Genomic DNA, 23,585 nt, shown 5'->3' with positions numbered 1-23,585 from the left:
CTCACCTGCCGCTCTGTGGCAGGGGCTCCAGGCAGAGGTGAAAGCTCACTGGGGCCAGGTGCAGCGGGTGCTGGGTGCTGGACGGAGCCTGGGGGCCTCGGGGCACCCCCAAGCCCAGCACATCACGGAGCAGTGCCAGAAGCTGGAAGACCACTGGGCGGAGCTGGAGCAGGCGTGCGAGGTGCAGGCCCAGAGCCTGCAGCAGGCTGTCGCCCTCCAGCAGGTGGGTGCAGAGAGACGGGGGCGGGGAAGTGGCAGAAGTCAGGGCAGGCTCTGCAGGGGAGCATCTGTGGGGCTCTCAGGGAGCTCTGCGCCAGGAGCTGGCTGGTCCCCACGTGGGCACAGAAGCCCCTTTGTGCAGGCTGCTGGGGAGCAAAGGCAAGATGTCCTCACGGGGTGATGGAGGGTCCTGTCTGAGATTGTCAAGGTGAGTCAGCCCCATTCTTGGCAGTACCTTCTGGACGTGTCGGAGCTAGAGGGCCGGGTGGAGGAGAAGTGGCCACTGGGGAGCAGTCGGGACTACGGCAGGGATGAGGCCGCCACCCTCAGGCTCGTTAAGAAGCACCAGGTACTTATGTCCCCAGCATCCCACCCTGTGTGGCCCTGGGGGATGCTGGGCCATGAGGAGGGGGCTGTCACTGCCCCAAAGGGCACCTGCTAGCTACATGTGGAGAGCAAGAGCCCTTCTCTCGCTGCTGAAGACATGGCCAACCCCAGCCCACGGCCCACCCAGGGCGACCCCAGGCGCTGTGACCAGCGTGCTTTCTCCCTTTTTCAGTCCCGGTACTAGTCCGCCCCTCCCTGCGGCCCTGGGGTCTCCCTGCTCATCCTGCTTCTTCTTCCCCCATCCTGGCACTCCTCTCCTCTCTTGGGGTCACCTGCTCCATGTCATCCACAAATGTCTTCCTCCCAGGCTTTGAGTCTCATCCTCTGGGTGAACCAAATCCCTTCCTGAAGCCACCTCTGCCCACAAGCACGCCCTGGCCAACGGGAGGGAGGCCTGGAAGCCCCTCCTTGTTCCTGGAATGGGACTCCCAGAACCACACACACCCCAGAGCCTAGACTCCGTGGCAGTCCTGGTCCCTGCTGTCCCTGAGGTGTCCTCCCATCTGGGCGATTTTTCTGTGCAGCCCCCGTGGGCACTGTTTCTGTGTGTTCTGTGGCTGAGGACCTGCAGGGAGCCGTTCCTAAGGGCATGCCTGTAGCCTCGCCCCACGGAGCTTGCATGTCCCGGGCACACTGGGCAGCTTCCTCAGCTCTGTCCCTCTCTTACACTTTGAAGTTGGGGTACAGTAATGCCTCCTGAACCCCCCTTTCTTGGCCCAGGTTACCCAGCACCCACCTTTCCCTGCTGACAGCCCTTGGGGGCACAGACCATGCTTCCATTTTATGGAACGATGAGTCCCCGTCAGTGCTGGGCAGTGGGTGCTGGATGGGTGGGTAATGCATGAGCTGTCCGGGATGAGCCTGGCCCGGGGCCCTGTGTACCGCCAGGCCCTGCAGCAAGAGCTGGCTGTGTGTTGGAGCTCCATGGAGGAGCTTGACCAGAGGGCCCAAACCTTCGATGGCCCTGAAGGCCCCAAGCAGCTGAGTGTGGCACAGCGGAGGCTCCAGGAGAGGCTGTGGGCGCTGCAGGAGTTGGCAGCCGAACGGTGAGGGGAGCTGCCCCCCCTCCAGTGGCCTCGCCACAGTTGACCGTCCCACACCAGGCCCTAAGCTGCAGGGAACCCTGGACCCCAGGCCCATAGAGATGTGTCAGGGAGGGATGAGGCTTTGCCACCTGCTGCTCACCTCTTTCCATAAGTTCTCCCGCTCGTGGGAGCCAACCACCCCCAACTCGCAGCTGCCCGTCTCCCCACACCTACCCTCCTCTGCCCCTACACCGGCTCTCCTACACCTAGTTCTCCCTGAATCCTGAGCCACAGGCTTGGGCAAAGACCACCAATAACCCCATTCTTCAGGTCACCTGCTTTAACTCACCCTGTCCCCAGGGAGGTGGGCAACTAACTTCTAGGGATCCGTGGGCTGTCACCACAGGGACCGGGAGCTGAAGAGGACCCTGAAGCTGCATGAGTTCATGAGGGAGGCGGAGGACCTGCAGAGCTGGCTGGCTAGCCAGGCGCAGGCAGCCAAAGGAGCAGAGGACCTTGGAGAGGACCCTGAGCACGTCCTGGTGAGAGGAGGGCTGGGGGGAGGGGGACGCACCAAGGCCGAGACTGTGGGTGGGCGCTGGCCCTGGCCCAGGACGGGCCTCCCAGCAGGAGTGGGCAGATGCTGTGGCTGTGTAGCCCCACATTGTCCAGGCTGCTTGCTGCCTAACCAGCTGGGAGCCACCCTGTCACCTGCTCCCCTCCTCAGCACCTCTGCACCAAGTTTGCCAAGTTTCAGCGCCAGGTGGAGTTGGGTGGCCGGCGGGTGGCAGCCTGCGGGCAGCTGGCAGAGCACCTGCTGGAATGTGGGCACAGCGCCGCCCGCAAGGCCCGTCAGAGGCAGCAGGAGCTGCAGTGAGTGCCCAGTGGGCCAGGCCAGGGGCGTGGGCTTGGGGAGGGTGCTGGGCTGGCAAGACTGGGGTGTTTGGAGAGGGGGGCATGCTCTGAGGGCCACAAGGCTCTGCCTGCCCATGAGGCAGCTGGAGGGGGCAGGGTCCAGGGAAGCTGAGCTTGCTGCAGGCTCCCTGCAAAGGAGGTGAGGCCAGGTGTGCAGGTCACAGAGCCCCGCCCAGATCCCCAGGAGCACTTTTCCAAGCCACCTGCTCCCAGGACTCAGAGGAGGAACTATGGGAAGAGACCACCTGGGCTAGGCTCGGGGCCTTCCCATGAGCGTCCCCAGCTCTCAGGCTTGTCCAGGACAGGACTCGCCACACCACCTTCCTAGTTGCCCACTTGGCTGGTCTGGATATACCCCAGCCTGTGAGCTTTGGGGCAAGGTCACAACTTGTTCATAAACCCTAACACAGACCCTGGCCCAGAGGAAGCCTCAGGAGCTCAGCGAGCGTTTGCAGAGTAAATGAGGGCTGGGGAAATGACGTGGCCTCTGCCCTCGAAGTGCCTGTGATCTGACGCCTATCGCAAATCATAGGCACACGACGTAGGGAGCAAGGCAAGGCACAGGCGTTCGCAGCGAAGGCCTAGGTTCCTGGTGAAGCTGGGAGACAGGCTCCGGGGAGGAAGGCTACAGGCAGGGCCAAAGGCAGCAGAGGTTTTAAGAAGGGGAGAGACCACTCAGGCTCTAGGGGAGTCGGGGAGGGCTGACCTGGCAGGGGGAGGAAGTGGGGGCTGGGCCAGTGGCTGACTCCTGCTGCTCTTCCCCGTGCCTGGGGCAGGGCCGCCTGGTCGGAGCTGTGGGAGCTGGCCCAGGCCCGAGGCCACCTGCTCCGAGATGCTGAGACGACCCTCAGAGTTCACAGAGATCTGTTAGAAGTCCTCACCCAGGTCCAGGTGTGAGCCCAAGGGGAGGAAGGGAGCTCTTTCTAGAAATGGATCCACCCCAGGCTCCGTGCCTGCCCTCTATTTCTGATCCCCGTGCCCTTCTCCCCTCCTCAGGAGAAATCTATGAGCCTCCCCAGCGACGACGTGGCCCAAGACCTGCGTGGGGCGGAGGCCCAGCTGAGGAGACACGAGGGGCTGGAGCGTGGCCTCGCGGGCACTGAGCAGCAGGTGGGCCCAGCTGGCTGTGTGGCCCATGCAAGCCTCCCATGGGCCCGTTGTGCGTGGCAGGGCATGGCCCAAGCAGGGCCTGAGTTCCCGGGCAAGCGACCCATCTGTGGAATGATCAGGAGGTCACAACCTTTCCCTCCCTCTTCCCTGCCCACCCCCAGCTGCAGGAGCTGCTGGAGACCGCAGACAGGGTGCAGACGCTGAGTCCGGGGCCGCAGGCCCAGGCTGTGCAGCAGAGGCAGCAAGCTGTGGTGCAGGCCTGGGCGGCCCTGCGGCGGCGCATGGAGCAGCGCAGGGCCCAGCTGGAGGGGGCGTGCCTCCTGGCCCGCTTCCGCACGGCGGTGAGGGCGCCTTCCATGTGTGTGAGTGTGTGTGTGTGTGTGTGTGTGTGTGTGTCATGGCGTGCACTGCTAAGTCCCTACACTTCTGGAGGGAAAACAAGTGTGGACATGAGGCAGAAGAGCTGGAATTCACCTGGGTGTCCCTGTGGCAGGCCAGAGGGCTAAGCATGTGAGTGTAACAGTCCCTCCTTAGGTTTGGGTCAAAATTTGGGTCAACACCAGCCCAGTGAGTGACAGGGCGGCCACGTGGGGTCTGAGCAGGGCTGGGGAGTAAGAATGGACCAGAGAATCCCGTAACTGGAGACCCAGATGTTCTAGACGGTGACCTCTGGATCAGCCAGCGTCTGTGTAACATCTGTGCGCAGCTCCGTGCGGGGAGCGGTGCGTGGAGAGGGAGGGTGCATGGAGGCGGTGGGCGGTGGAATCGCTGCCCTCACAGAGCCCGCCCACCTGGGCGTGTGAGCCTAAACCCCAGAGAGTCACACCTGGACAGTGGGCCCTGGCCACGGGCTGTCCCAGGAGTCTCCATGTCCCAGTACCTGGTAGACCAAGAGGCCCAAACTGTGACTGCAAAAAGGCTTGAGTTTAGGGACCCATTTCTGCCACTTTCCAGCAGCGTGGGCTTGAGTGAGGCACTTAACCCTAGGTTGCTTCCCTCTGTTTATCAAGTGCTTAGAGTTTGCAAAACCTTTTACATACACAGTACCATTTATCCTTCTTCCTCTCTGCACTGAGATGTTTGGACAAGGACCCAAGGTCCCTCCCGCTCTGCCCTTGTGTAGTTGTACACAGAGCAGCAGAAGACAGTGTGTACGTGGTAAACTGGAAGTTCGAGGACAAGGAGAGCAGTGAGGTCAGGGTACAGGGGAGGCTGCATGAGGAACAAGTGAGTATTCCCCATCAACCAGCATTAACTCAGCTGGTCTTGCAGTGGCTAGTCCTCTCCCAGGTGAGCTCTATAGAGATGGGGCAGAAGGAGGAGGAACTTCTAAGCAGGATAGGCAGCAAGAGCAGAGGGTAAAATAGTCCAGGCGAGGGTCTGGCACACATGGAGGGTTCTTGGACCTGGAAGGAATGGGTTGGATGAGAACAGAGACAGGTGACAAAGAGTCCTGTGTGTCTCATGGAAGCCCTGACCCAGGACAGCTAAGGCCACTGTGCCCATGCAGGTGAACTCGGGTGAGCTGTAATTGCACCTGGTGCTTGGTTCCCTGCCACTCAGCCCAGCCCTCACTGGCCTGTCCCTCTGTCTCCCCGGGGTCAGGTGCGGGACTATGCCTCCTGGGCAGCCAGCGTGCGGCAGGAGCTACAGGTGGAGGAGAGCTCCCAGGAGCCCGGCAGTGGCCCCCTAAAGCTCAGTGCCCACCAACAGCTGCGGGCAGAGCTGGAGGCCCAGGAGGAACTGCAGCAGCGGGCCGCCCAGCTGGGCCAGCAGGCACTTTTGGCTGCAGGGACACCCACCAAGGAGGTGAGCCCCCTTTCCTCGTACCCCCTGCCCACCCTACCTGACCCAGCTTGTGCCCGGCCACCTGGTACCCTGCCCCACTGTGCCACGCCGGCCTCTCCCCAGAGGCTTCCCTTGGGATTCGCTTCCTGGTCCACACTGCCTGCCCCAGCCCAGGCTCCAAATGTGTCTGTCCCTAGGTTCAGGAAGGGCTGCAGGCCCTGCAGGACCAGCGGGACCAGGTGTTCCAGGCCTGGGCACAGAAGCAGGAGAGGCTGCAGGCCAAGCAGCAGGAGGAGCTCTTCCTCAGAGAGTGCGGCCGCCTGGATGAGACCCTCACCACCCAGGAGGCAGGTCCCCACCCCCCAACTCCACTCGGACACACAGCCCTTCTCTCTCCTGTTGCCCTCTCTCCACTCGGCCCCTGTCCTCCTGCGTCTCTGGCTTGTTCTCTGCACGGAGCACAGAGGCCCTGCCTGAGTCCTCCTGGGCAGGGGAGCAGTGCTGTGGGCCTCCACCATCCTCCCCAGACTGAGCCCCAAGGGAGTTGCGGAGGCTGGTCACACTCCCTCTGTTGTGTGGTGGTGTCTGCCCCCAGCCTGGGTTCCTGCTCCCCCTCACGGCTCCCTGCCCAAGCTCAGTGCTCATGTCAGCCCTGCTGGGCTGTCCTAAGGCCCCACTTCACCCAGCGTGCCTGGGGGACTGCCTGCCTGGCAGGCCTTGATGGCCTCTTTGACTCTTCCGTGGGCTGATCCAGGTCTCCCTGAAAACCAGCACTCTGGGAAGCTCGGAGGAAGAGGTGGAGCGGTTGATCCGCAAGCATCAGGTCTTCCAGAAGGTGCTGGCCGCCCAGGACGAGAAGGTAATGGGCTCAGGGGTCCTGGGCATGGTCAGAGAGTCCAGGAACTTTGAAGAGTCCTGAGTGGGAGACACGGGGTGCTCGGTGCACACCCCGAGGCAGTGCCGCCGCGCCTGTGGTGCCGGGGGCCGAGGGAGGAGTTGTACACGTGGCTCCAGGGGAGGGCCCAGCGTGGGGAGGGCCACACTGCAGGGAGCAGGGGGCATTTGGCTCTGTCCACATCATGTGGTCCCTGGGGAGCACTCTGGTTCTGTCTCATTGCTGGGGGCATTGGCCAGCCCTTGGCCATGCAGGGCTGAGGGAAGGGACACCAGGACCCTTGGAGAAAGGCCCCACTCCAGCCCCCAGGGTGGGAGAACGGCAGACTGTGCCCTTGCCCCACAGGAGGCAGCTCTGTGCGAGCAGCTGAAGACGCTCCAAGGGCCCAGGCTGCAGGACTCGCTTCACACGGTGCTGGGGCATCGGGCCAGAGTGAAGGAACTGGCAGAGAGCCGGGGCCGGGCCCTGCATGCCGCCCTGCTGATAGCCCGCTTCACCAGGGCCGCCACCCAGGTCAGAGGGCACCCCTTGCCCCGTCCCCTCTACTTGAGCCACATGGTATAGTGTTCAGATGACCTTCACACCACACCCTGTGATAGCAAACTGAGTTTTAGAGAGCTAAATGGCTTACCCGGGGCCATGCTGGAGCCTAGAACATTTGCTTCTAAGCCCCTTTGTGCAGAGACCCCACCTGTTGCCTGAGCTCTAGCAGGGCCGGGGCAGAGAGAGGTGGGGAAGGGAGGAGAGCAGCCCAGGATCCCAGGAGTGGGGAACCCACACCTCCAAAATGAGACCACGCCCAAGGCCCCTGCCCAGTGACTTCCTGTGGCTGGACAGCCAGCAGGGCATGTCTTCCTGGCTAGAACCATCTGGTTCTCACGAGGCACTGTCAGCCCTGCCCTGGCTCCAGTGGGCGGCCACCTGGGCTTCCTAGGCCTGCTGGGTCTCTCTGGGTCCGAGGCAGTGTGGAGCGCCACGGGATTCTTGTCCCTCGTGCCCCCACTAGGCCGAGGACTGGATCCAGGAGCGGGTCCAACAGCTGAAAGAGCCGATCCCTCCTGGGGACCTGAGACACACATTGAAGCACCTGCTGAAGCACCAGGCCTTTGAGGCTGAGGTCCAGGCCCATGAGGAGGTCGTGACCTCTGTTGCCAAGGTAACAGTCAAGCTGTCAGCCCCACGCCTGCCCCAAAGTGTGGCCAAAGGGCAAGGTCTCAGGCAAGAGGAAGAGCAGCAGACAAGATCACCTGTGTCCCATCTCTCCCCAGCAGGGCGAGGCACTCTTGGCACAGAGCCACCCTCAGGGGGGAAAGGTCTCCCAGAGGCTGCAGGTGCTGCAGAAGCACTGGGAGAAGCTGAGGCAGGCCGTGGCCCTCCGGGGCCAGAACCTGGAGGACAAGCAGAACTTCTTGGAGTTCCTGCAAAGAGTGGACCTGGCAGAGGCCTGGATCCAGGAGAAGGTGGAGGCCCAGCTGGGCAGGGGCGGATCTGGGGGCCACAGGCTGTGAGGCCAAGAGAAGGGGAGAGGGGAGCCCAGGCCTGCAGGAGGGAGTCCCAGCAAGATGTCCCAAGGCCTCCACCTGCCCCAGCACTGTCCCAGCAGTGGGTGCCCGTGGGCTCGGGACGCCTGGGGCCAGCGCTCAGCGTGCTGCCCTCCCCACCCTTGGCCTTCACAGGAGGTGATGGTGAATGTCGGCGACCTGGGCCAGGACGCCGAGCACTGTTTGCAGCTCTGCAGGCGGCTCCACGAGTTCCGAGGAGCCTCGGCCAGGGTGAGGGGCCCTGCCCAGGGAGAGGTTGGCCATGGCACCCCCATTGAGAAAGGCAGCTCAGCATGGGGAAGGAGCACGGGCCCTAGAGCCAGGTGTGGGCTCATGTTGGCACCACACTTACTGTTACACACACTTAGACTCCCCATCTCGCCAAGCCTTAGTTCCTGCATCTTTAGGGATAACACCTGCCCCAGAGGTAAGAACATTGTGTGTGATGGTGGTTCCGTGAATCTATACCTGTGATTAAACTGCATAGACCCGTTCCTCCCATGCACAGATGCACACATGCAGGAACTGATGGAATCAGGATAAAGTTTAGTCTAGTTAATAGTATCATGTCAATGTCAATTTCCTGGTTTTAACATTATACTATCATGATGTAAGATGTCACTATAAGGGAAGCTGGGGGAAGGGTATGCAGGATCTCTCTGTACTACTTGGGCAATTTCCTGTGCGCCCATGATTATTTCAGAAATGTTAAGGTGCTACATATGCCTGCATGCAGTGGCTAATCCGTGCTGCCCTGCAGTGACGAGCTCGGTGTCTCCTCCTCACCCCACGCCCTCCCTCCCACACATACACGTACTAAAAATCCAGTTCTCTTATATGCTATAAGGGAAAGAAATTTGGCAATTATATTCACAATCAGGTGTTACAGACCAAATGTGTCAGCCTCATCCCCCTGAAATAAATATGTGTGATTTTTTAAAAGGCTGCAGTGCTTAAACCTAAGATACCATTTGCTGATGGTGGAATTTCACAGACACTGTGCCAGCTGCTGTAGCAGAAAGAGAGCTAGACTGCACAGAGTCTGGGCTTGAGTCCTGGCCCTGCCACGCGTGAGCCACATTGGCCTCTGAGCTCTGCTTTGGCATCTCTAAGGGAGAGACACCCTTCCCCGCCGACTCCATAAGGGAGGTGGGAGAGTGCTTTGGACATGTAGACAAGCTCCACAAATGCAAGGAGTGGGAAGCCTGCAATCCCACCTGTTAGGGTCCCTTCCCTGTGTACTGTAAGCCTCACCCCGGGTCCAAGCCACACTAGCCTCAGCCCAGGTGAGTCCTCGGTCAGGGAGACATCCCAAGCCCAGGAGGCTGCAGCTCACCACTTCATCCCACCCTTCCCTTTGCTGCCCCTATCCTGAGAAGCTACATATTAACTTTCAAAGCTTCTGTCATGAGCATGTGACCACCTTCCCCCTCCTACCTGGTTCCCAACCAAGGGGCTTGTTTCCTAGCCTTACAGATGGCCCTGGGGCTGCAGGCTCCACGCTCACCTTGCTCACTGCACCTGGGACGGGGTGACCGTGGGCACCTGCCATGGTAGAGGAAGCAGCTGCCTCCCTCTGCCCAAACATGCTGATGCTCATGCTCTGGGGCACCCAGGCAGGCCCCCCAAGTGCCAGCCACAGTGCAAAGAAAGGGCTCTGAGCAGGTGGCACCAGCGCCCTCACCTGCACCTCCCTTGCAGGACACGGTGGGTGATGCCTATGTCAGAAGCATCAATGACCTGTCACTGCAGCTAAAGAACCAGGACCCTGAGGAAGTCAAGACCATCTGCCAGCGGCGAAGCCAGCTCAACAACAGGCCAGTCCCAGACTGGGGAGAGGTATGGGGCGGGGACCGGGGTGAGGCCGCCTCAGACTGCACGTTACACAGCCCTCCCTCGGCCAGGTGGGCGAGTTTCCATGGCAACCTGCTCCGGTACCAGCAGCAGCTGGAGGAAGCCCTAGAGATACATGCATTGTCCCGAGAGCTGGACAATATCACCGAACAGATCAGGGAGAAGGTAAGCAGCAGAAAGGGATCCCGTCATGCTCAGTTGAGGGCAGGCCACTGCCTAGAGCAGGGGTCCTCGAACTATGGCCCGCGGGCCACATGCCGCCCTCCAAGGACATTTATCCAGCCCGCCAGATGTTTTTGCTGCCGCTGCCTGTCCTGCTTAGCAGCCGACTGGTCCCGGGCCCACAGTGCACATGTGTGGAATGTGCGCCGCACTCTCCAACGACCCTCCAGCGGTCTGAGGGACAGTGAACTGGCCCCCTGTTTAAAAAGTCTGAGGACCCCTGGCCTAGAGTCTCCCATGTGTCTCGCCCCACCCATCCCTCCTGTCTGGCTGAGTGCTTGGAGGTTGTGTCAGAGGTCCACTGGGGACACCTGACGGTTGGCTGTCAGGATCCACTCCAGGCCACAGACACCTGCTGCAGTCCTGGAGACAGACCCCTCTGGCTCCTTTCTCCCAGGTCCTGGCCCCCAAATGTGTTGTGGGTCCAGAGGCCAGAACACACCCGCTGTTTCCTCCCATCCCTTCCACACCCACGGGAGGTTTGCCCCAGGTCGTGTCGGCAGCCACAGAGGAGCACGAGCTAAGGTCCGGCAGAGGCAGAAGTTGAGGAGTTAGACGCTGTGTGGGAAGCGCTGTGTGAGACAGGTGGTGCCTGTTCCAGGCACGCCCAGCTGGTCTCCCCCTTGGGCTCCTGCCCTAGGACTGCCAGCCAGCCTGTCCCTCCACACTTGCTCCTTTCTCTTCTGAGTTCTCCCGAAAGGATGAGAGGCAAAGGAGCCCCACAGCTGAGATCCTTACCTCAGAGGAAACTCCAAGCCCACAGTCTCCTCTGAGTCACCCTCTCTCACATAAGGATGGGACCTCTAGTCAAAGCCAGGGCCCTGCTCAGCCGCAGTGGGGAGGGATTGTGCTGGCGCCGCTGTCCACACACAGGCCCCTCCGCAGCGAGGAGGAGCTGAAGCCAAGGCCTGGGGTAACGGCCCACTCCCCCTTTCCCCAGGGCGCCCTGACCCAGGCCCTGGACCCCGGGGAGGACCTGGAGAGCGTGCAGCGGCTGCTGCGGAGGCACGAGCTGCTGGAGCAGGAGCTGAGCCCTGCCCAGGCCCAGGTGGAGGTGTGTGGCTAGGCGCAGGGGACCCTGGGCAGACGTGGGGAGGGGGATCTTGAGGACCTGCCGGGGCCTTCTGCAGCTGGGGCCTCCCTGCTCCAGCCTCTGACCCTGGCTTCCCCCACAGTCCCTGGAGCGTGAGGTGGGCCGCCTCTGCCAGAGAAGCCCCGGGGCAGCCGGCAGCCTCAGTCACAAGCAGCAAGAGATGATGGACAGCTGGCAGCAGCTGCAGAGCAGGGTGCAGAAGCGGTACGGAGCCCTCGGGCCTCACCCCTCGCTGACCCATGCCCTCGGCATCTCAGCCCTGTATTCCCTTTGGCCTGTTTTCCCTAAGCTGCTGTTACTGTCCTTCACGTTGCTGTCACCCCATTAATTCCCAGCCCCTGGGCCCTCTGTGGCTGTAGGAATTAGGGGACAGGAGACACTGCTAGGCCCAGGGCAGAGGGGTTTGTGGCCCTGGGACTAGCTGGCAAGCCCTGTGGCAGGAGGGAATCGCTGGATGCCTCGTACCAAGCTCAGAAGCTCCAGGCCACGCTGCAGGAACTGCTGCTCCAGGCCCGGAGGCTGCAGGCTGAGATGAATGTGCCAGGCACTCCCTGCAGCCCTGCGGAAGCCCAGCGCATGTTAGAGGAGCATGAGGAGCACAAGGTGAACATGGGGACCCCCGGACCTCACCAGCTCACTGCCCTGCCCCTCCCCTCCCCTCCAGTCCCCCACTCCCCACTCACTCTCAGGCCCTTTCTGAGCCCCCTGCCCTGCCCTTCTCCTCTAACATCCCTCCCCTCAGCCGTCTCCTTCTCTCCTCCAGCCCTGGAAGGCCTCCGCCTCCAGGGAACTGAGCCTAGCCCTGTTCCAGGCTGAGCTGGACTCCTGGACAGACAGCATGCGCCTGGCCCAAAGCACCGGGCAGCGCCTGCTTGCAGCCGGGTGCCCGTCCGCCTCTGACATCCTCCAGGCCCTGGCTGGTCTAGAACAGGAGCAGGGCAGCCTGCAGGAGGCCTGGCAGGAGCACCAGCTGCAGCTGCAGCAGGCCCTGGAGCTACAGGCAGGCACTGCCCCAGCCCCTTCTCAGCCTCCATCCCGCCCACCTGTCAGGGTCTGCACTGCGCCCACGGCCCCTGGTCAAGGCTAAGGCCAGAGGACTGCCCTGCCGGGCTTTCCCCAGTGCTCAGCACTCAGCTGCTGTAGGCCTGTCTGAGGCCCCAGGCTCCTGGTTCCCAAACCTGGGCCACAGAGAGTCCCTCCACCTGCGGGGCCTGGACCCTCTGCCAGCTTTCTCTTGCCTTCTCCCCTCTTTCCAGCTGTTTCTGAGCTCCGTGGAGGAGACGGAATGTTGGCTGTGCAGCAAGGAAGCGTCCCCAGCCAGTGAGGGTCTGGGGGTAGGTGCCCAGCAGGAGCGGGGAGGACTCACAAGAGCAGCATTAGTGGGTGGGACCTGCCGGTGCTGCCTGAGCTCCCTGGCCGTGGCTCCTCCCCTCCTGTGACATCTCCCCGGCTGAGGGCCTCATGGCTCATTTGGCAGTTCTCATGCATGGGCTTAGAGAGTGAGGCCCTGGCCACTCTTGCCCCCTCCCTCCACCCTTCTCACCCTGCCCTCCTCGCTTCCCATGCACGCAGAGGTTCGCCGCTGCCTCCACCATCCCAGCCCCATGGCAGATGAGTAACTCCTGGCAGCCCTCAGAGGGTAATTAGGGCTAACGTCTTCTTCCTGGGAGTCCAGAGGCAGGAGTGCTCATGTTATGTGAAAGAGGAAATTCTGCCATTTGCCCCTGACCCCAGTGCCCCCCACCTGCTTGAGAATCGCTGCTCTAACGCCACCAGCCTTGAGGGACTCGAGGGGCGCCTTTGGCTTCGGGATGAGTGTTTGGAGGGATGGCTCTAGGAGGGAAAGCAGATAGCTTGGGATGGGGAGGGGGCAACCCACGGACATTATCAAGTTTCCCGTGCCCACCAGGACCCCTCGGCCAACGTGGAGACCCTCCTGTGGAAGCACAAGATGTTTGAGCAGGACCTGGAGGCGCAGGCAGGAAAGATCGGCACGCTGGAGGCCACTGCCCGCAGCTTGCACCAGGCTGGGCACCCCGAGGCCCAGCGTGCCCTGGGCAGGTGCCAGGCCCTGCTCCTGAGGTACCTCTGCCTCTGGGGTGATGGGAGCCATGGGTGGGCTGGCACGGGCCCTGGCATCCCTGTTGCTCCTTCCTGCCCCTCCACTGCGGGGCTCGGGCTCAGCCTTTCCCGAGGGCTGAGGTCAGAGTCCAGGGTGCCCCCAACTCCTGGCCCCGCCATGTGTCAGCCTGTCGTGGACCTCAGACAACACATGGGAAATCCCACTTCTTTCTTCATCCAGCTGAGATAAAAAAGAGTTTTACAAAGAAGCTTGTGCTAGGAAACTAAGAAAGGAAACCACCTAATGAAATGGAAGCTACCAGAGCAGTGACAGTGGTTACATGTCGGGGGCACAGGCCTAAGTGCCTCTGCTGCCCACGAGTGGCGGGACTGGAGGCAGGGTCCTCCCACTAGCTAGGCCTCGCCTCTATGGGGGCAGAGACACCTGCCTCTTAGGGCCAGGTGAGGAGTGAAAGGTGCCCTGGTGTCTCAGCACGGCGCTGGCCTCACGGGCAGGCTGCCAGATGTTTTATGCCTGCTTAACTGAAGTCAGCCACAGACGTGTGACCTGCACAGGCTGTGTGACGCCAGGCTCCACCCTTTTCCTCATAGAAGCTCATCTGGTTCAGCCCCCTCGTCCAGCTCCTCTGACTTCTAGATCAAGGCACGTATGGCCGCAAGCCAGAGCCCAGATTGGTGGGGACCTCCATCCTTCCCAGAGAGCCTCCCCGCGCTCACAAATTTTGCGGCTCCTTTTGCTCGTGTCCTTGCAGGGACTGCGGCCATCCCCTCTCCGTTCTTGCAGGTGGACCTCATGTGGATACCTGTAGGGTCTTCACATTGACAGGCGGCAAACACTGGTTTGCTGGTCTCTGTGAACACTGCCCACAGCCACCTTAGGTGGCTCCTGGCAGGGCCAGCTGCCCCCAGCACAGTGCCACCCTGTCCCCTCCCCTTCCGGGCTTCTGCCATCCTCTAGGGGGTGTTTCTGTTCAGTCGAGCCTCTCCGCACCCCCCCTCCCCACCCGCCATAGCGTCACCCTCACCCCAGCGTGGAGCACACCCGTGGGAAGGTGTGCCTGACCCGGGGGGATATTAGAGCTCCTTTTCCTATGTATTTCACAGATCTCATCGTTTCTATTCTTGTGCATGTGGCAATATACTTAGTATGTCGGTACAGAGGTACATATATAAATAGGTTTACAATGTATTATAGATATACCAATTAAATATTAAATGAATGTTAGATATTATATACTTTTATATATATAAAAATTCTTGCCAACGGCAATGCATGATCAAAAACGTGGCTTAGACACTGTACTAGTCTGCTCAGGCTGCTGTAACAAAATATCACAGACTGGGTGGTATGAACAACAGAAATCTTTTTCCTCACAATTCTGGAGGCTGGAAGTCCAAGATCAAGGTGTCAGCGTGTTGGCTGCTTCTGGAGGCCTCTGTCTTTACCTCGCAGACAGTGCCTTCGTCCTCTGTCTGCTGGTGGTCCTCCCATTGTGCCTGCAACCGAGTCCTAAGCCCCCCTCTTCCCAGTCAGATTGGAGTAGAGCCACACATCTGACCTCATGTTAGCTTGATCACTTCTCCAAAGACCCTGTTCCCCAGCACTGCCATTCTGAAGTGTTGGCGTTGGGACTTCAACCTGAGAACTTGGGGAGACACAATTCAGCCCGTGACAGACACTGATAAGGAGGGGAAGTGCTGTGTGCCCTTATTTCAAAGGAAACCCCAGGGTATACCGATAACCCACGAGAGACTGTCCTAGGCTAGAAGGGCCCGGGATGCGTGTGCACGGTTACAAACATGCATGTGACCCTGCTGCAGCACTCCAGGTCCTGTGGGCCCCGAGCAGACCTGAGGCCCACGAGACTCTCCCTCTGGCAGGAGAGAGGCACTCCTGGGCCAAGCCGGGACGCGTCGCCGCCAGCTGGAGGAGCTGCAGCAGCTGCAGCCTTTCCTGCAGGACTCCACTGAGGTTCCGCTCCTTGGGTGGGGTGTGGCTGTGGTAGAGGGAAGGAGTTGTCCCAGGGAAAGGCCACCCTTCCTCGGGGGCACCCCCGGGGGCAGGGGGAGGGGGAGGCCTAGGCAGCAGAGCCCGGTCCTCCCATGTGCCCAGGTGGCCACGTGGCTGAGGGAGAAGAACCTGGTGGCCCTGGACGTGCGCTGGCAGGACGCAGCCACGCTGCAGGCGCAGTTGCGGAAGCAGCAGAGTTTCCAGGCCGAGCTGGACGCGAGCCTGCGCCGACAGCAGGAGCTGCAGACGGTGAGGGCTGCGGGGCTGGAGGACCACAGGATGCCCCGCTCGACAGAGCACGGGATGGGACAACCCGCAGAGCCCTGGCAGCCGGTTCTGAGCCACAGTAACGGGTGGCGGCGTTTATCACGTGCTTTGTGCATGCAGGCACCGTGCTAAGCACTGAAAGCGTAGTGAGCAGCAGTTGTTTCCCTAGGCCACCCTCTCCAAAAATGGCACATTTTCAATGATTTTAAAGATAATATTTTGATGTGACTGGGGCCCAGCCAGCAGTCCTGTGGGTAAAGGAGTCAAACCAGCATCTTTGTTAACATTCCCTTTTTCACCTGTAAAGGCATGTCCTGACCCCAGGCTGGCCGTCTCTGATGTAAAATGCCCTGCTAAGTATTTCATGCTACTTGTCTCACTTAAACAAAAAGAATCATTCTTATCTCTGTTGTACGGACGAGGAAAACGAGGCTCAGAGAGGTTGAGAAACTCACCCAAGATCACACAGCTGGCACACACAAACTCCGCAGCCGTGGGGCTGGTGGTCACAGTCGACACGGGTGCCCTGGCACCAGCAGCCCTGAGGCTATGAGGCATGTGCCATGTTGTGGCTGCAGGAGGGGCAGAGGCTGCTGCAGGGGGGCCACCCGGCCTCAGAGACCATCCAGGAGCGGCTGCAGGAGCTGGGAGAGCTCTGGCGTGAGCTGCAGGCCAACTGCCAGAGGAAGGCAGCCACGCTCCAGGAGGCCTGCGAGGTGAGGCTGTGCGGGCCGCAGAGTGGCTGGACGGGGTTCCTGGCCTCCCGCCTGGTGCCCGCCTCACCTTCTGCCTCAGGCCCTGCGTCTGCGGCGGAGCTTGGAGGAACTGGAGAGCTGGCTGGAGCCCGTGGAGGTTGAGCTGAGAGCCCCTGTCAGAGACCAGGCCCTGCCTGGGGTGGGCGAGCTCCTGGAGGCGCAGGGGGAGCTGGAGGCGGCAGTGGACAGGCGGGCACAGGCCCTGTTGGGCCAGACCCAGGCCTTCGCACAGGAAGGCCACTGCCTCCCCCGAGACACGGAAGAGCAGGCCCGGCAGCTGCTGCAGAGGTAGACCGTCCACGCCCAGCCTCCATTAGCATCCTCCCGTCCTCTTCTTCCCTGCCCACAGGGAGGGGCACAGCCCGGGTGAGCTCTGTGCCACCATCCAGCCCGAACGCTGACAAAAGTGGCCCTGCTCTCGGGGCCCCTCCACCGCTGCAGGTTCGAGCGCCTGCGGGAGCTGCTGCAGGAGCGCAGGGCGGCCCTGGAGGCCCGGGGTCTGCTCTTGCAGTTCTTCAGGGACGTGGACGAGGAGATGGCCTGGGTGCAGGAGAAGCTGCCCCTGGCCACTTCCCAGGACTATGGCCAGAGCCTGGGCGCTGTGCGGCACCTGCTGGAGAAGCACCAGGTGTGGGCGCCCCCCAGCGGGGGGAAGGGGTCAGGCCTGGGAAGTGAGCCAGGCTCCACCGCTGATAAATGGGGCTGTGGCCTGTCTAGGACTCTCTGCCTTTGGGGGCTTTTGGGGAAAGCTGGTTTCTCGGGGGGTCATGGGGACAGGGAACTCCTTGGGAACAAGTCTGTGGGGTTCCATGAGGGTTCAGGCATGACCCTGGGACCCCTGAGTGCCCAGTTACATCCCCACCTTCCTTCCTCCTGCACAGAATTTGGAGAGTGAGATGAGCGGCCACGAGGCCCTGACGCGGGCGGTGGTGGGCACAGGGCACAAACTGGTGCAGGCTGGGCACTTCGCGGCCCACGAGGTGGCCGCCCGGGTGCAGCAGCTGGAGAAGGCCGTGGAGCGCCTGCGGGCAGAGGCGGCGAGGAGACGGCGGCTGCTGCAGCAGGCCCAGGAGGCCCAGCAGTTCCTGACGGAGGTGAGGGGCGGCCGAGTGCAGAGGGGCAAGGCGGGCTGGGGGCAGCTCCCCCGGGGCTGGGCGCTGTGCACCTTCTGTGGCCTCCACCACGTGGCCTCCTGCCCCCACGGGCTTCCTTCTGCATGTCTCCCAGAAAGCAGGCGCTGGCTTGTCTGTCTGGCTTCGCTGCTGCTTCTGAAGCAGCGGTTCTCAGCCTAGGGCACCAGCATCACCGTGTGATTGTACATAAACGACCTCACAACGGTGAATATCAGTGTAAAGAAGGAGAAATTAAAGTAAATAAGAAACGAAAGGAAGACACTCATTTCAAGGAATATTTCCTAAAAATTGATTTGATTATATTAAGTGACAAAACCAAAATCTGGGCCTGTGAACCAAGAATAGTGTCTTCATTTTGTATGGGGAAAACAGCCCCCTGGAACCTGTCCCAACGCTGGTGCTCAGGCTGCGTTCCAGACCAAGCGGGAAGCCCCGGGCTGGGGCGCAGGTGCGGGGAGCACAGAAGCCCCCTGGTGATGGCAACGCGCAGCTGGTCGGAACCACTGCTCCCAATCCTGAGGTGGGGAGCCCTGATCTCTGCTATGTCACCCCAGCTCCTGGAGGCAGGGTCCTGGCTGGCCGAACGGGGCAGTGTCCTGGACAACGAGGACATGGGTGACACTGCCGAGGCCACACAGGCCTTTCTGCGGCGGCTGGAGGCCACCAGGAGAGACCTGGAGGGGTTCAGCCTGCGCATCGAGCGGCTGCAGCAGACGGCAGCACTCCTGGAGAGCAGACAGAACCCGGAAAGGTGGGCCAGAGCCGTGCCATCCGCCACCCACCACCCGCCATCTGGGGAGGAGCAGAGGGAAGCTCCCCACAGCGGTGGCACGAGGCTGGGCCAGTGTAGAGGGAAGGGCTCTGGTCCAGGCTGTCTCTTTCCTGCCGTAGCCCCAAGGTGCTCACCCAGCTGCGGGCGGTGAGGGAGGCCCAGGGGGAGCTGCTGCAGAGAGCGGAGGGCAGGAGGCGAAACCTGCGGGAGCAGCTGCAGCTGCACCACCTAGAGCGGGAGAGCCGGCTCCTGGATGCCTGGCTGACCACCAGGGTGGCTGCCGCCGAGTCCCAGGACTACGGGCAGGACCTGGAGGGCGTCAAGGTGAGTCACTGCGGAGCAAAGCTGGGGGAGAGTGGGTTGAGGCTGAACGAGGACAGGAGAGTCTGTGTCTTGGGAAGAGAGACGCGGGGCATGAGCAGAAAGGAGGTTGGAGGGAGTGTCTCTAGGGGATCCCTGTGGTTCTAGAACCAGGGCTGAGAGATGTCGGAGCCAGCAGATCCTGCCAAGCCCTCCCATGAGCTTTGAGAGCTACGGGATGCCACCTCCACAGTGACCCTGTCTGGCCCTACACCCTTGTAGGTACTAGAAGAGAAGTTTGAGGCTTTCAGTAAAGAAGCCCAGAGCCTGGGGCAGGCCAAGGTGCAGGCCCTGAGGGAACTGGCCGGCACCCTGGAATGGGAAGCACCCAGGTGCTGTCCCCGTATCCAAGCCCAGAGGAGCCACATTGAGGCCACTTGGGAGAGGCTGGATAAGGCGATAAAAGCTCGCGCAGAGGTAGGTGCCAGTAGGCTGGGCCAGGCTGAGGCAGCCAAGGGGTGGAATAGCTGTGCTTGCTGCCTGCGCCCAGGACAAGCAGACCCTCGGGCCAAGTGCACATGTGCCCGTGCGTGTGCGTGCCTGTGCAAACGTGTGCATGCCTTGCGCATGTGTAGGGGTGGCCACGCCCCTGATTCCCAGCAGCAAGCAGATTAGGAGCCTCAGCGTCTTCCACTTCCAGCCCCTTCCACTGATTGGTTTCCTCCTAATACAGTTCACACCTCCAAGGAGAAACAGAGCGCACATCTGGCAGCTTCTGAGTCCCCTAAGCCCTCCCGAGCCAGCGCAGGCTTCAGGTCTAACCAGGCATACACTTGCTGGTCTCTCCTCACTAGGCACACGTCGCCCTGAGTGACCTCGCCCTTCTCCCTCACCCCACTCAGCTTCCTTCCAGGACCTTGGCTCTCAGCCACAGCCGGTGGTGGTGGACAGAGCAGCCCAGGGGCATCTCTGCAGGGCCAGGCCCCCGCCTGGCTGACCCTCTCCTCTCCCGGCCCCATCAGAAGTGCCACAGGTGTGCTGCCTGGGCCCAGACAGACCCCTGAGAAGCAGCCCACTCCCTCACATGGACTGTGCCCACACACTTCACAGCCTCATGCCTGCTTTCTCAGGACGTGTGCTTTGAAGGCCCCTCCTCGCCCAGTGCCGCCTGGGCCCCGCCACGGCCCCGCCACATCCTCAGTAACATCACATGTTCATTAAGCAGCGGCCACATACACGACATTTTCTGTACCTGGGGTGGTAAACGAGTCACCAAGCTCCATCGTCCTCCTTGTTCAAAAGGAGGTGGCCCAGGAGGCCACATCTCCAGGGAGAAACTCAGCCCCGAGCAGGCCCTTCCTCCTTTCCCAGAACCTGGCCGCAACCCGCCAGGTCCGCAGCTTGGAGCAGGCGGCGGCCGAGCTCCAGAGCTGGGTGCAGGAGAAAGTGGCCCTGACGGAGGGAGACGACCGAGGCCACAGCCTGTCATCTGTGCAGACCCTGCAGCGACAGCACTGGCGTCTGGAGGTGAGGGCCCACCCCCTGTGGCCTGTCCGAGCCCCTCTCGAAGGTGGTGGGCAAGGGGACCTATCTCAGCCCCACCCCCGAGGTCATAGGTGAGGGACCTCCCACCCCAGGGAGTGCTGCCTGAGCCTCCTCCCTGGAAACCCAGACCCCTTCCCTTGGGACCCCGGGACTTGGTTGTGGAGCAGAGCGGGGGTGGCTCCTCAGAGGCCTGGGATCTCCTGAGTGGGGAGCACGCGTCTGGCCGGTGGGGAGACTGAGGCCTGATCTTGTGTTCTGGCTGCAGAGGGAGCTGGCGGCCATGGAGAAGGAGGTGGCACGGGTGCAGACGGAGGCCTGCCGACTGGGCCAGCTGCAGTCTGCGGCTCAGGGGGGCCTGGCAGAGCGGCTGGCCAAGGTGGAGGAGGCCTGGGCCACCCTGGAGGCAAAGGCCCAGGAGCGGGGCCAGCGGCTGGCACAGGCTGCGCAGGGCCATGCCTTCCTTGGGCGCTGCCAGGAGCTGCTGTAGGTGTCCTGCCCCGGCGGTGGGCTCGCTCTGCTCTGCTCTGCCCTTGCTCCCCAGGCTGCCCCGCAGCCCTGACAGTGGCTACTCTCCCTGCCCCGCAGAGCGTGGGCTCGGGAGAGACAGGCACTGGCGTCCTCTGAGGAGCTGGCCCGGGATGTGGCGGGGGCTGAGCAGCTCCTTGGGCGGCACGAAGAGCTGGGGCGAGCCGTCAGGGAGCTCTGCCTTCAAGCCCAGGACGTGCTGCAGGAAGGGCAGCAGCTGGTGGACAGCGGCCACTTCATGTCCCCAGAGGTGTGAGCACTGGTGTGGGCCTGGGGTTGAGCTGGGGATGGACCCCGGTTGCCCAAGCCTCAGAACCCCCAGCAGGCACGGGAACTGCCAGGACAGGAAGGCCGGGCAAGGGTGGAGAGAGAGGCCAGGAGAGGGAGGCCCAGGCCTCCAGGCCTTCCCTCTGTGCCTCCACGGGGCTACCCGGCCCTGCTCTGCACAAGCTCTCACTGGCAGCGGTGCCTCCCTGCCAGGTGACAGAGTGTCTACAGGAGCTGGAAGGGCAGCTGCAGGAGCTCGAGGAGGCCTGGGCCCTGCGCCAGCAACACTGCAAGGAGAGCTGGGGCCTGCAGACGCTGCGCCAGGGGCTGGAGCAGGCCGAGGCCTGGCTGGCCTCCCGGGAAGGCCTCCTCCTGGAGCCCGGCTGTGGGGTGAGTGGGGCCTGCCCTTTGGCTGGCCACCAGGGCCCGGGGCACAGCCCGCTGCCCCTCTGCTCACTGGCCCCCAGGTTGGGCTGCAGAGGGTGAGGGAAGGCTCTCGGCCCCCCACAAGCTGGGCCTCACCCTGACTTCTGCTCCCCAGCACTCGGTGTCGGATGTGGAGCTGCTGCTCCGCAGACACCGGGACTTGGAGAAGCTGCTGGCTGCCCAGGAGGAGAAGTTTGCCCGGCTACCACAGAGGACGGAGGTGAGGGGTGCTGGGGCGGGGGTGGGGGGAGGGAAGGGGCACACCCCAGAGAGAGGGGCTAAGGGCTGGAGGGTGGGAACGGGCCTCTCAGCCTGCAGGTCAGGGTCCCCGACCCTCCCTCAGGGCTCACCCTCCAGGAGAGCCCCGTCCTTTCTCTGCCAGCTGCCACAGTGGGGGAGGGCACCACTGCGGGCGGGGACACGAAGGGAGTCCCTGAGCTGAAACAGGGAGAGATGAAGAACAGTGAGGAGAGATGGCCACTCTCTCAGTTGGGAGGGCTTTGGGGAGGAGAGGCTGGGTCCCACTGCCCAGGTAACGGCCAGTCTGCCATCACCTGGCTCACCTTGGCCCCCAAGATGGAACAGAAGCTGCTGCTGCAGGTGCAGGGGTGGACACGTGGGAGAGTTGGCAGCCAGCTGCCACCCTTTCAGTGGAGGCCCTCAGGACACTTGGGGCCAGGAGTGCAGCTGGCTGAGACAAGGGACCTGCAGCCAGGTGTCCCCATCAGACTGCACACACAACCTTGGCCACCATCTGCCTGGAGCATGCAGCTGGGCACGGAGCCCAGCGGGGCCGGGGCTGTGGGGTGAGAGGCACTGAGGGTCGTTAGGAATACAGTCAGGGGGAGGTGGTGCCTAGCCCACCTTCCGGAGGGGGCGTCCCTTGTGCTGGTCCTGAGACTTTCTTATGTATTTTCAGGATGCAAAGGATGTCCCCATTGTGGAGGGGTTTTTGGAGCTTAAGCAGCAGCTCCAGTCTGAGGGGAGGCAGGTAAGTGCCGGGAGACCCTCATCTCCAGGCAGCTCCCCCTTGCAGATCCACTCGGGCGGCTCAGAGTGGCCATCTGGGCTGGCACCCCAGCATTGGGGACTTGGGTAGACTCCCTCCTGCTCTCAGGGCAGTTGGCTCCTGAGGGTGACTTCACAGCTTCTGCCCCCACGCCGGAGCGCCGGGGCTCCTCTCCCTACTCTTGTTCTTCCTCCCTGCCTTGGTTTCCTTATCAGAGTCCCTCCCTGCCTCCCTCTTCCCCCTGGGGACTTTGGCCCCATCCAGTGCTTTCCCTGGGAGGCTCTGGAGACACATGGCCAGGCTGTGACCAGGCTCTAGTCTCTCCCCTGCGTGTGGCTGGAGCAGCCTCACCGCCCTGTCCCCACAGCCCAGCTCGAGCTCCTGGGACAGCTATTATGGGACCGTGAGGGGCAGCTCCCTGGGCCAGCGGAGGTGCCAGACAGCATGGGAGTGCACAGACGCAGACTTCGGGGGGCTGGAGATAGGCAAAGGGGTCAGGGGACAGAGCCCCATGGGGAAAAGCTGAACTGGCCACAGTGACCCCTGCCCCGTCTGTCCTCAGAAAGCAGCTACCACGGCCACCCTTGACCTCACGGGAGCCCAGTGTGAGAGGCTGAGGGACCACCACGGCAGGAAACGCGCTTCCTCCCTCAGGTGAGGGAAGAGAGTGGCGCAGGCAGGCAGGCGCGGCCTCCTGGACACTGATGGGGGAGGAGGGAGAGGCAGGTCCCCAAAGCGGAGGCGGAGAGTTTGACCCACGGCTGTCTGGGTTCCAGGCTGAGCAGCAGGGCGGAGAGCCTGCATGCAGCACTGTCTGAAGAGCAGGCTGCGAGCCGGCAGCGAGCCCTGAGCAGCGCCGCAGGTGGGCTGCAGGGAGGAACGGGTGGTGGGTGCTGATTGGGCCCCAGGCTCCCTGTGCCACTGGTGTTATGTGCCTCCCTGGGACATTTCACATCTAGTATCTCCAACCCCTGAGAAGTGGAACTTAACTGTCTTTTCTCAGATGATTTAAGGCCCAGAGAGGTTAAACAACTTGCCCAAGATCACACAGCTATTAGCAGCAGAAGTAGGGACAGTCTTGGTTTCCCCTCCCCTGGGGTGCCCTCTGTGGAGTCTCCCATGTCAAGCCCTTCCTGCCAGGGTCCTCATGGCCTCTCTTCCAAGGGCTTTCCAGGCCCTGCTCTGTCTGATCCGGGGGCCTCTCTAATCTTCCAATCCTCAGACACCTCTGCCCCTCCCTCAAGTTGTCTCGAGGACAGTGGCCATGCTGGGTTCTACCAGGAGGAGCACATGGAAACACCCCCAGACCACTTTCTCCCTGCATCCTGTGGTCTGCCAGGGCTCCGTGTGGGGACAGTGTGTTAGGAATGTCCTGGGGGCTGCTGGGGGGTCCTTGCAGTCTCTGGGTTCCTAGTCCACTCCTATGTCTGTTTCCCTGGGCTCT

General features: G+C 62.1%; 1 protein-coding gene across 1 annotated transcript in view; it reads left to right on the top strand.

The window, feature by feature from the left end:
- The window catches only part of SPTBN5 (spectrin beta, non-erythrocytic 5), a 47,117-nt gene that overhangs the window by 21,837 nt on the left and 1,695 nt on the right, over positions 1 to 23,585 (top strand). Inside the window, 42 exon segments of the mRNA XM_076004635.1 lie at positions 23 to 223; positions 452 to 568; positions 1,495 to 1,652; positions 2,038 to 2,173; positions 2,359 to 2,504; positions 3,323 to 3,437; positions 3,543 to 3,656; positions 3,818 to 3,997; positions 5,262 to 5,465; positions 5,642 to 5,791; positions 6,199 to 6,303; positions 6,685 to 6,852; positions 7,346 to 7,495; positions 7,608 to 7,799; positions 8,016 to 8,111; positions 9,582 to 9,697; positions 9,785 to 9,899; positions 10,897 to 11,010; positions 11,132 to 11,253; positions 11,490 to 11,652; positions 11,861 to 12,049; positions 12,306 to 12,383; positions 12,959 to 13,131; positions 15,013 to 15,103; positions 15,245 to 15,391; positions 15,988 to 16,125; positions 16,205 to 16,452; positions 16,606 to 16,792; positions 17,046 to 17,258; positions 17,852 to 18,048; positions 18,189 to 18,393; positions 18,652 to 18,846; positions 19,741 to 19,896; positions 20,180 to 20,397; positions 20,500 to 20,689; positions 20,920 to 21,096; positions 21,248 to 21,352; positions 21,709 to 21,849; positions 22,052 to 22,123; positions 22,509 to 22,573; positions 22,679 to 22,795; positions 22,918 to 23,003. Of these exon segments, the coding sequence (XP_075860750.1) occupies positions 23 to 223; positions 452 to 568; positions 1,495 to 1,652; positions 2,038 to 2,173; positions 2,359 to 2,504; positions 3,323 to 3,437; positions 3,543 to 3,656; positions 3,818 to 3,997; positions 5,262 to 5,465; positions 5,642 to 5,791; positions 6,199 to 6,303; positions 6,685 to 6,852; positions 7,346 to 7,495; positions 7,608 to 7,799; positions 8,016 to 8,111; positions 9,582 to 9,697; positions 9,785 to 9,899; positions 10,897 to 11,010; positions 11,132 to 11,253; positions 11,490 to 11,652; positions 11,861 to 12,049; positions 12,306 to 12,383; positions 12,959 to 13,131; positions 15,013 to 15,103; positions 15,245 to 15,391; positions 15,988 to 16,125; positions 16,205 to 16,452; positions 16,606 to 16,792; positions 17,046 to 17,258; positions 17,852 to 18,048; positions 18,189 to 18,393; positions 18,652 to 18,846; positions 19,741 to 19,896; positions 20,180 to 20,397; positions 20,500 to 20,689; positions 20,920 to 21,096; positions 21,248 to 21,352; positions 21,709 to 21,849; positions 22,052 to 22,123; positions 22,509 to 22,573; positions 22,679 to 22,795; positions 22,918 to 23,003 (6,250 nt within the window).

The sequence above is a fragment of the Microcebus murinus genome, chromosome 6, assembly GCF_040939455.1.
Source record: "Microcebus murinus isolate Inina chromosome 6, M.murinus_Inina_mat1.0, whole genome shotgun sequence".
Classification (NCBI taxonomy): Eukaryota; Metazoa; Chordata; class Mammalia; order Primates; family Cheirogaleidae; genus Microcebus; species Microcebus murinus.
This window is presented reverse-complemented; position numbering and strand designations above follow the sequence as displayed.